Genomic DNA, 12,049 nt, shown 5'->3' on the forward strand with positions numbered 1-12,049 from the left:
CAACAATTGAGTATCAAAGCATTTTGGTTGTAGCATTACAGCGCACAACCGTTCGAATACATGAAACTTGAGGGAAGAAACAAAAATGGTTATAGAAAAGATCAGAACATTCTAAGAGGAAGGAAGAAAAACGAGAACAAACTCAATTTAAACCATTGACACAAACGAAAAATAAGAGGAGTCCAACGAAACAACGTTCTTATTATAAGTAACATTTGTAGGACAAAAAAAAAAAAAAACATCATTATAATCATCTATATTTTATTCTCAGTCCAGATGTACGTAAACAATACAACACAACGACCATTTAATGGTATGATAGCATAAGTCCGAGAGGAAAGTAAATTTATTACTAAGAATTTTTTTCTCTTAACTCTTGAGAATCACTTTCAACAGCTAAAACAATCATTGAAATGCAATTTCAAAATAACTTTAATTTCTGGGTCAACTGTATAGAACAGCCTAATTGTAGAAATTTCATGAATTAAGTATCAATTTGAAGTTCCTTAGAAAAATAGTGTTCATTCAAATTTTCAAAACTCGATTTTCTTAGACCCCAAGATCCTGCGCCGTGTGATTAAAGGCGCAAGAATTGTTGTGCTTCTGTAATGGCGGTGGATTTCAACTGCAGCCACAGATTCGTCTTTCATTCCATTACATTTCATCCATCTGCAATTCCTTAATCTCTACTCCGTCCCTCTTGTAACCGCAACTGTGATAGGATCTCCATTGGAAGCTTTAGATCGGTGGGGCGATTTTGGCCTTGCAGTTGATTAGCTCGAGCCATGGCGGCGAAGCCTAACTCGGTTTCCTTGAGGGTTCCGTACAGGAACATCCATGATGCAGAAGTGGAGATGGTGGCTGTCGATGAACAGCAGCTTCAAGCGATCGATCTAAATTCTCCTCCTTCTGATGGATTTCCTTATGGAAGCCCAGACAGTTCATCGTCAGCGCCTCATGTTAGATCTACGCCCAATAGTTTGATTATCTTAATTCTCAGTTGTACTATCGCTGCCGGTGTTCAATTTGGTTGGGCATTACAGCTTTCCCTACTAACGCCATATATTCAGGTGTTGTTTCTCACTTCTGCTCTGATTTTAGTTTCGTCCTTGAGTCGCCTTCAGATTGCGTTCTACGAAAATCTTCCTCTGATTATTCCTTAGTTACGACATTGTTCAAGTATTTGCTGCATTTGTTTATAGTTTCCTCCCCCTAATTTTACAGTTTACTGGTTGCGAATTTCTTCGACTTTTCTTTTTTTGGTCTAATTTTGCAGACACTCGGAATTGAGCATGCGTTTTCTTCGTTTATTTGGCTATGCGGTCCCATCACTGGGCTCGTGGTACGTGATGATAATCTTCTTCCTTAATTTTACCCGTTAATTATGACATTGGTGAAAGATTCATACGTGATTGTTAGAAAATGCACCCATTGTTCAATTAACTTTTGGTGTAAATGATTGAAATATTATGCATTGAAATTGTATCTTACCATGTTTATAGATTAATAGGGTAATTTTTCTTTAGTATGCTGTCAACCACCGTGGATCAGAAGCTTCAACTATTTGTAAATGCATATCCATTTGAGGGATTGAGTTCATGCCATGATCACTTACCCAGTTTTTCATGAGTTTTTTTTTTTTTTTGGCTGTTTGTTGGGGTAGGTGATTGTCCAGTGGGCTTAATCGTGTCGGTTAGATATAATCATGACATGCTGATTGGTCGCTTTTTTATTAATATCTGTTGCCATCTGGTTCTTTTTTGTATGGTTTTTGTCAACATTTTGAGGCACAGGAGATCAGGACATGGTAATCATTAGTAGTCTGTTGCTTGGCTTGTGTCTGACATGCACTCTTCAAAGAAAGCTTGTTTATATTGCCTAGTTGGTTTGCATTATAAGAAGAGGAGATGTGAAGTAGTATTAAAGGCTAGATGGATCTTGATCTTTGAAGATCGACAAGATATTGATTTTCCCCCTTTTTTTGCTGCCTGAAGTTTCTTTAAACTCCTTTGTCTTTTCGAATATATTTGGTACTAGGCGAAGTAGCTAGAAGCTGGCACTTTCATTCTAATTCACAAAAGAATTGGGAAAGCCAACAGAAAGATTCAATTCTGACTTCGTAGAGCTGGTGCTGTTGTTGCCTGCGTGTAGGGCCGTCCCCCACTCCTGTCTTGGGGCGCTAAGGGGCTTTTGTTTTTGGAATAGATGGTGGTGTTTTGTTGACGCCTCAAATCAAGCTTTTGTTGCGACATGCTATGTTTTCTCCCCCGTCGCTAGTAGGTTGATGGGTCGCACGCTCGGTGTCACGGTCCTACAGTTTTTACCGTGCGGCGTCGTGATCTTGACATGCTCACGACTAGCCTTGAGGGGAATTAAACCCCATATATATTTTTCGCCCCGGCTTTGTGGCTTCGTCGGACCTTAGGCGAGGTTTGTCTCCGTCAATCGAACATCGCTTGTGCGGAATCCAAGCTTGTTCAACCACACACTCCGTCTGTGCGTGCATGTTCAATTGTCTGCGACACATCCGACTTGCCTCTACACTAGGGCAACTCATTCGGCTCGACCTTGCCTCTGCTCAGGCCAAGGTCTCTCAATACAACGTCGCATCTCATCTTGCCATCTTGATCCCCATCGACAGGGTCTATATGTCTTGACGCCATCCCGAGTCTCGGGATGTCGTCGGCCATCATAACTCATTCGGTCATGCCATTGAGAATGGGCCCACGTGTTGTTCATCTCATTGGGACCTCCCGAACATTATCAAGGCATAGGCCCTCTCGTGCCCCTGCCGAGTCATTTACGGATACCGTACCGGATAGCGGGTGTATGTAGCAACCTCCAACACGCGGGCTAGGGCGCAATACTGGCACACCCGTGTTGCCCGGTACTGTCCATTAAAAACCCATTTCAAAGGAAGTCGCCCGAGACACTCATCTCGGCACGCTCGCCCACACTGTGACACACGTATGTGCCACAGGGTATCTCACTTAGGCCACAGGGCCCAGAGGTGGTGGAGAGCTAACACCATGGTACCCTTATAGTACATTTTGAGCCATTTTCATTCTACTAGGTGTAGACATGATTTTGGTGAGGTGTCATACGGTGTCGTGCATTGTCCGTCCGATGTTCGATTGACACCAAACTTGGCGAGCATTCATATTTCATATGGACGGACTTAACTCCCGAACCGCATGCCCAAATTCCTTCCGAAACCCCGACTTTTGAGGTTAAGGCCCGGGGCCCTACCCGGCCCTTTAACAAGTCTTTCATGTCTTTCATGTCTATTCTGATGTCTCTGTCTTGCTTATGTCTCAACATGTCTTCAATGCCCACTTTGTGTGGTGGTGTGTTGGATGATGCATCGTTCTCCTCGATCGCATCATGGCACTCTTCTATATTGACCCGCATATGGCCAGATGGCGTCTCTTGCGAGACGCCACTTTGCTTGTCATGGCGTGAGGGTCACAACTTACTCTCTTCATAGTATGGTTGTGACATTCTCCCCCTCTTAACTTAGTCATCGTCCTCGATGACTTACTCGGATCACAATCATATTGCAGATTGTGACACCCGGCACACATGTTTTGTATATATGCCCTTAATTATCAATAACATAGGGATTGACTATTTCAAGCTCTTCCCGGGACTGGATGGAAATTTTTGAACTTTCAAAAACTTTTTGTACTTTGGTTACTCTTCTGCTTACCCTTGACTCTTAATTATGGTCATTTACTTAGTATTACCTTGCTTCGGAGATGTGAAGGATAAAGTTCTGTTGAAGCAACAGAAATATCCATCTTCGTTGTTTTTTATTACTCTCTTATTTTATTTAAGATTTGGTTTCTAGGTTCAACCATGTGTCGGTATATGGAGTGATAAGTGTTCTTCAAAATATGGAAGGAGGCGTCCCTTTATTCTTGCTGGGTCTTTAATGATAGCAGTTGCTGTAAGCTGTGTTCTTCTGGGTACTTGTTTTGTTTCCTTTTTGATTAACAAGTATCATCTGAAGTATTCGAAACCAAATGGTTATTTATTATTCTTAATAGGTGGTGTTGATTGGATTTTCTGCTGACGTTGGATATATATTAGGAGATACGAACGAACACTGCAGGTTTGTGGAGCATCTTAATAAAAAAATTTCTTTTATAATCTTTCTTGGCCCTTTCTTGTATCTGTTAATGTGAACAAGCATGCAATTCTAACTTGTTTGGTCATGCTCATGAAGTGTATACAAAGGTACACGAATGAGGGCGGCTATTATCTTTGTAATAGGCTTTTGGATGCTTGATCTTGCAAACAATACGGTGCAGGTATTACCTAAAAGCACTAGGTACTTGTATTTTTCTTTCACTTCTGTATTAAAAGTATCTGTATGATTTTTATGTTTTTTTATGACCATCTTTCAGGGTCCTGCTCGTGCTCTTCTAGCTGATTTGTCAGGTTACTCCCTCCCCTTACAAAAAAAGATGATAATAATTTTACTGTTACTATAATGCATTTAGTTTCTGTTGGCATGAATATATGTGACCTCAATTTATTTTCTTGTTCTCTTTATTATAGGTCCTGATCAACACAATATTGCAAATGCGGTATTTTGTTCGTGGATGGCTGTTGGTAATATCCTAGGTTTTTCGGCAGGAGCTAATGGAAACTGGCACAAGTAATATTTTGAACAAGATCTTAGACAACTAAATGTTTCCATACATGAATTTTCATTTGTGCTATTTGTTTGACCAAGGTTTTCTGAGATTAGTTCATATTTTGTGACTTTTTTCTATATGATTCATATTTGTGCAGATGGTTTCCTTTCCTTTTGAGTAATGCTTGCTGTGAAGCCTGTGCGAACCTTAAAGCAGCATTTCTTTTTGCTGTGGTGAGTTACTGATATGCTTGTAGTTCAATACTTTGCATGATATAGGATTTTGCTTACGGTGATCACTATAAGAAGAATGAAGCAATTGTGCACTAATATTCTTCACCCATTTAAAAAAGAAAGGTGCTTTATCATGTTTAGTTCTTATGCTCATGTACTCCGTAAGTGAAGATAACTCTTTCATCTTTTGTGTGACTGAAACTTGGTTCTCCAACTGCAGTTCTAACATCTGCATTTCACGTATGCAGCTTTTTCTAACCATATGTACTCTTGTTACCATATATTTTGCCGACGAAGTTCCACTTACTGCTGTAGATCAACCGCCACGTTTATCAGATTCTGCTCCTCTGTTGAACGGGAATGAACAAAATTGTCCTGATATTTTAAAACCAGAACTTAACAGTTTGAATGGGAGCAATGTTGAGTATGGATATCAAGAAAATATGAATTTGAAAGATTCAAAATCAAAAATTGAGGAGAACCACAGCGAAGGGTATTATGATGGTCCTGCAACAGTGGTAGTTAAATTATTGACCAGTTTAAGACATTTACCACCGGCCATGCATTCAGTGCTTCTTGTGATGGCTCTTAGCTGGGTACATACTACTGTTCTTAATTATAATCTTGTTTCTGCTATGATATTTTCCTCTTAGCTTTCTATCCATAAAAAAAAGGTCATTACAATTTGCCAGTGGATGTAGTAATTTGTTATGTGGATCCATATATAGACCACTCTTGAATATTGTTTTTGGTGCTTGCATTTTACACGCAGTTATCCTGGTTTCCCTTCTTCTTATTTGACACGGATTGGATGGGAAGGGAAGTGTACCATGGGGACCCAAAAGGCAGTTTGACTGACAAACAGGTTTATGATCAGGGTGTCAGAGAAGGTGCATTTGGTTTGCTCTTGAATTCTGTAAGAACTCAGATATGAATACATTAGTAGATCGAATTTTTTCATATATTTGGTGGTATTCTAGTTTGAGTCAAGTATGAGTTATGTTTATTACATTTGGATGTTTGTTATGGTGTTTATTTGCTTACAAAGTGTATCAGATCTTAATCATTTGTTTGTTTGTTTTTATTTTGCTATAGGTTGTTCTTGGTATCAGTTCTTTCTTTATAGAGCCAATGTGTCAGCGAATGGGAGCAAGACTTGTCTGGGCAATGAGCAACTTTATGGTGTTTGCATGCATGACGGCAACTACTATTATCAGTTTAATATCCGTCAGTCAGTACTCTGAAGGAGTCGAGCACGTTATCGGGGGAAATTCATCAATAAAAAATGCTGCCTTGGCTGTTTTTACTCTTCTTGGTTTTCCTCTCGCTGTAAATATCAACGTATCTCTTTTTAATTTCTATTTACGTCACACACCCTTGTAGTTAAAGGTTTCATCATTGTTTCTGTTGCAGATAACATATAGTGTTCCCTTCTCTTTGACAGCAGAATTGACGGCTGATTCTGGTGGTGGGCAAGGTTCGGATGGTGTTCATCTAGTATTGTTTTTCCTGGTGTTTACAGATTAACTGGATTCTGATACTTCAGAGACTGATTTTTTACAGGATTGGCTATAGGTGTTCTCAATCTTGCAGTTGTTATTCCCCAGGTATTATTGACAACGAACATATTATAGCTATTATAGAAAAAACAAAACTACTAGGAAGATGGTTAAACGTCTTAGGAACCATCTGTAACAGCCTAAGCCTATTGTTAGCAGATATTGTCCTCTCTGAGCTTTTCCTTTTAGGCTTCCCCTCAAGGTTTTTTAAAACGCGTTTGATAGGGAGAGATTTCCACACCCTTATATAAGGGTGTTTCGTTTTCCTCTCCAGGTATTGACAACGAACATATTATAGCTATTATAGAAAAAAACAAAACTACTATGAAGATGTTTAAACGTCATAGGGATGCCTAAGCCTATTACTAGCAGATATTGTCCGCTTTGAGCTTTTCATTTTCCTTTTAGGCTTCCCTTCAAGGTTTTTTAAAACGCGTTTGATAGGGAGAGGTTTCCACACCCTTATATAAAGGTGTTTCGTTTTCCTCTCCAGGTATTGACAACGAACATATTATAGCTATTATAGAAAAAACAAAACTACTATGAAGGTCATAGAACCATCGGTAACAGCTCAAGCTCACTACTACCACATATTGTTCTCTTTGGGATTTTCCTTTCGGGTTTCTCCTTAAGGTTTTTTAAAACACGTATGCCTTATAAAGGGTGTTTCGTTTTTCTCCCCAATCGATATCGGATCTCACACCATCTTTTCTATTTGTTCAAGTACGTGAAATAACATTTTAGATAGTATTAAATTACTTTTTCCTTTTTTCAACAATTCTGGGTTGTTTATAATTGATTTGTTCAGATGATTGTATCCCTGGGAGCTGGGCCATGGGATGCATTATTCAGTGGAGGAAACATTCCTGCATTTGCTTTGGCGTCTATATGTGCGCTCGCGGCTGGAATTGTTGCAGTTCTTAGATTGCCTAATCAAACCAACAGTTCTTTCAAATCCACAGGTTTTCATTTTGGTTAGAAACACTGCATCCATCATAGTTTTGAAACCAACTAGAAGAATATGCATATGATCTCTGGCAGTGAACCAAATAATTCCTGGAGTAGCTCTTAGAAGCCTGGAGGATCTCTTAGTACCGTATACCTTCATTTAAACTATATGCATTCAGTATTCATATTCATTGATTTTTTATTCCCAGATCTGTGGGTATCTATACCATAGGTAGTGTAAATTTTCGGTTCCTAAGACGAATAATGAAAATGTTTCAGTTCCATGTTTATGGTACTTGTCCGTCCTCCTTGTAGAAATAGGATAAACATGATTTGTTATAGAGTGTTGTATAATCATATACTTTATAAGCATTCCTTGGTGTTTTGATGTTATTGCATTGTGGCACCAAGGTTGACTGTGGATGCTCGCTTGAAAGTATGTACCATGAAAGTTTGATAAATTTGCAGAGAGGGAAAAGTATAGAAGAATATGAATATTTAACCAATATTTGTCTATTGTTTGTCGAAGCTATGGATGAAATCAGGTAATGCAAATAATGAGAGCATAATTGAATAGAGCTTCAAAAATGATTATCCTGTCCCATTCAACTGTTCTAGGTGACAGTTACGTTTCTGGGTTTGTAATGTGGAAAGACGTTGCCGGAATTTTGGTGTTTTCAAGGGACGCACGAAACCGCATCTCATCTCTGTCATCTGAAATTAACAGAGCATAGAGAGAAAAAGGGGAAGACGAAAGGTCGGTGTCTTTTGTTTCCCGATGAACACGACGCCGGTGTGATCCAATTTTTTGAAAGCATAAGATATCAAGGGATCTATGTGTATATGTAGTGACAAAGCCTTGTAAAGACGGAGGACGACGGAAAGCATCGTCGGAAGAGAATTCGCAGGCGAGTCGGGTGAAGAAGACAACCGTGTTGGGTCGGATCCGGGTCGGACACCCACTCAAGTAGCCATCTACACACATTTGTCCAACCTCACCTACAGCAGCCCAGTAGCCACTTGCCCCTGCAGCACTGCAACCCGCACCGACCCAAAGTTCACGCCTTGACCCAGTTCACGACTCATGCACGCGTCTGCGACTCCTTCGACTCATTTCCTAGGTTTTCGACCATCGTGAAGCTATTATTTGACAAGGAAATTAGGTAATTAGGTAAATTGTTGATAGGGTCAATCATACTTGGAACAAGGACAAACTCAAGAAGCTAATTTTAGGGAGAAACCCTGCCCAATCAAGTAAGTAGTGTTCATGATTATATTTCATGTTGACACATGCTCCGTAGTTCTCATGTGTCATATTTGATATGTGTGATATGTTTATAAAAAGATATGACTATGGTATATATATAAAACGATATAACAATGATATATTTATAAAAAGATATGACTATGATATATATATATGAAATGATTGAAAGGATAAGTCCATAATATGTCCATGATACAATGTAACTATGAGATGATATGTGAATGTTATGACACATGTTATAATGTGATGTACTAATGATATGATAATGTTATGTTGTAATACGTGTGGTGATATAATATATGATGTTACATTATATGTTGATGATATGAGATATGCATGATATGACACGATATTACACAATGCATGATATGACACGATGCACGATATGATTGATATAAGATAAGATGTGTCGATATGATGCACAACCCCGATTTATGCATGGAAACCTATGATGAAAATGATATGATATGAAGGAAAATGGGAGGGATTGTCTTACATGATAATGAATAAAAGGGTTGGGATCTCATGCATCATTGTGTGTTCATACATCAGGGAAAATACCCCTATTTCATGATGGAACAGACACGTACATTACGAGGCAGGAAAACAATCATTAGCTCCTAAAGAATGTCCGGCATCAACAACTCTTAGAGAGTGCTCGCCCAACTATGAAAGGGGCCTAGGAGGTGTGCGAACTCACACTGATGGGTCCACATTCACACATATGGACCATGTGTAGAACAATAAATACACATTCAATTAACCCATTTAGGATAACCGCCCAAGGAAATATAGACTAATATGATAGGTCCCACTCAGTATTGTATTTGTTTGCATTTAACCCAAATAGTGGAGTCAAATACTAAGTATTTCTTAAAATATTTAAGTCACGTGGTACTTCTCTATTTCAAGTAAAGGCAAGACATCTCTGTACGGCTGACGACAACATCGCAATTCGATACCATGACCCATGCATAGGGTAATTGTATTTATTTCTTTGGACTCAGGTTAGATTAGGGTTTTACTTATAATGTATATTTATTTCATTTAGCATTTCATTATGTTGTTTTAAAGATATTTTCAAACACGTAAGTCCATGACAGTGTTTTATGATGATGTTTTCAATGCTTATTTCTACACAAAAATGATTATGTTAATGACGACAACAATAACTCTAGGTAAGTAGAAATCTAGAGTCGTTACAATTTTGATTATAAAAGAGACATCAATCTTGTACCTCTCCTACATTCCAATTCTTTTTTAACTTAAACAACCTGTAGAAGCAAACTTTTGAATCTCCCAAAGAGCCACCGTACAGTTAAAGAATAGTCATTATCATTACGAGAATCATTTGTAATTTAAACCCCAATTTATCGAGCCTCTTAAAATTAGAATTCAACATTATATGAAGATGAGTTTCGAATCTTCGACATTTTTATAGTGAATTATATTATATATATTAACTAATTGAGTAATGCACACGATCCAAACATGAAACATAGAAGGTATAGAAGGTAGCTAAAAGAATAACAGATGATTTGGTGGCTTCTATTTCTACACAGAAATAACCACAGCAATATAAGGTAAACACTAAATCCAGCTACAATCTCAATTGAAACCACAATCCTCATTGCCGGACAGAAATCCATCCAATTTATATACAGAAGAACAAAGCTTTTTGGCTACTGCCACTGTTCAAATACAAATTATTTATCAATTTCACCCATAGGAAACCATAGATGCATTCAATCTGGAATGAAGAAATCAAACCTCACATCAACAGAACCAGTCGTCTCTCCGTTATCTTTGTACTCGATGTTCGTTATCGTTGCACTCTCGTCTGCTTCTTGATATTCTGCTTTCACCCTTCTCACAGGTACCGTGACAGAGTAAATGGTTCCAAGATCAGAATCCGTTGACATGCTCAACTCAACTTTATCCTTCGATTCAATTTCTACGAAATCTGATAGCGCTTGCACTATGTTACTAACGATCTTTCGTTTAGCCTCATCGCTAACTGCACATCGGTCAGCAAAGAGGATCATCTTTAGTCGCTGTTTGGCGATCAGGGCGTTCGAATTTCTCTTCGATGTTGGGGTAGGAAATAAAATTCTCCAAGCTAAGTTCAACCGCTCAAAGAAGTTCATGTTTATGGCATTCAGAAGGAAGGTTTCGGCTTCTTGGCTTGATGTTTTCGACGACATTTCATAACTTTCTGAGCTCCGAGTAGTTATCTGTGAAATGCCACGCCTATTACGACTATCGATTGCCATGTTATGCCATTTCAGAGCAACATCATGACTGATAAGCCCTCCACTTGAAAAGCCAGAGAATTCAACCTAGGATGAAGCACAAATGCTACAATAAGCAACAAAGCATATCCAGTTGTTTCCAAATCAAAATTCAGAATAGCTTCAAACGAATTAGTCGGTTCAATTACAGAATAAGAATCATTCTGAAATGTATGATCTGTGAAGGTGAGCTCTTGGAGTTTTCCTTAGACTAGAATCTCTATGATTTTCCTTTCGATGTGGTATAAACCTAACAAAGATTTACATTTGAACAATGATAGAAGATGGAAATAGAAATGAACTTCTCTCCCAACTGTTTAAGGTACATCACATTCTTCACTATACCCTAAATCTAGATTTACATGGTGGGTCTCACAACATTGATTTTAATAAGATCACGAGGAATATATTCAATAAAGATTGCACAAAACAACAGCCTATGGGCCAGGCAGAGAGAATTCCTGTCAAAAGATCTAAAGAAGTTCCAACCAAACGCCGCCACAAGCGATTGTCGTACATAATGAAGGGAAAAAAAAGATGCTAGAATTCACGTAAAACCCTAGAAATCTGGAACACAATTCAGGAATCCGATAAATAATAATAGTAATACAAAAAGAACGAAGTGCAGAGCTAGGGTTGACAGCGCCTCCATTTCATAAACGCTCCATTGGAGAAACAGGCAAGAAAAAATTCACACAAAGAATCAAAGAATTCATATCTTTGAGCCACCAGATTCCACATTCAGAGAAAATTTCCGACGCTTCGTTAAACAATGAAGCAAACGAAGTAAGAGAGATCGAAAGAGAAGAGAAAATGGACCTTTGAAGAGGGAAAAGAAGTCCGATGAGGGTGAGGATGGTGAGAGCAGAGTGTCGCGGAGACTCTGAGATCTCCAGAAACCGCCATTTGCGTATGGGCTGTCGATTGTGTGTGTTCGTTTCCCTTCAGATGAGCGCCGTTGTCGCTGGTGTGCACAGAAGCCACCCACTCTCGGCTTTCAGTGAGCACTGGCATTGATTTTAACGTATCAAAACGCTGTCGTTTTGGGTTTATATTTTAGTATTATTTATTTATGCTCTTTTATTTTATTTTATTTTATTTTTTATAT

The 12,049-nt window shown here is 38.7% G+C and overlaps 2 protein-coding genes across 2 annotated transcripts; one reads left to right on the forward strand and one right to left on the reverse strand.

Annotated features, from left to right (window-relative positions):
* Positions 1–466: 466 nt before the first annotated feature.
* Positions 467–7,839, forward strand: LOC111493724 (sucrose transport protein SUC3-like). The gene is made up of 14 exons (XM_023143542.1): positions 467–1,070; positions 1,277–1,342; positions 3,851–3,949; positions 4,050–4,114; positions 4,229–4,313; positions 4,410–4,443; positions 4,564–4,663; positions 4,801–4,876; positions 5,125–5,472; positions 5,649–5,792; positions 5,972–6,205; positions 6,290–6,353; positions 6,440–6,483; positions 7,244–7,839. The coding sequence occupies exons 1-14, from the start codon at positions 786–788 to the stop codon at positions 7,412–7,414; spliced, it is 1,815 nt and encodes a 604-aa protein (XP_022999310.1). The 5' UTR covers positions 467–785; the 3' UTR covers positions 7,415–7,839.
* A 2,395-nt stretch (positions 7,840–10,234) lies between these two features.
* Positions 10,235–11,945, reverse strand: LOC111493725 (cell division topological specificity factor homolog, chloroplastic-like). The gene is made up of 2 exons (XM_023143543.1): positions 11,761–11,945; positions 10,235–10,989 (listed from the first exon to the last, which is right to left on the reverse strand). The coding sequence occupies exons 1-2, from the start codon at positions 11,845–11,847 to the stop codon at positions 10,396–10,398; spliced, it is 681 nt and encodes a 226-aa protein (XP_022999311.1). The 5' UTR covers positions 11,848–11,945; the 3' UTR covers positions 10,235–10,395.
* Positions 11,946–12,049: the final 104 nt, after the last annotated feature.

Source organism: Cucurbita maxima, unplaced genomic scaffold (assembly GCF_002738345.1).
Source record: "Cucurbita maxima cultivar Rimu unplaced genomic scaffold, Cmax_1.0 Cma_Scf00019, whole genome shotgun sequence".
NCBI lineage: Eukaryota > Viridiplantae > Streptophyta > Magnoliopsida > Cucurbitales > Cucurbitaceae > Cucurbita > Cucurbita maxima.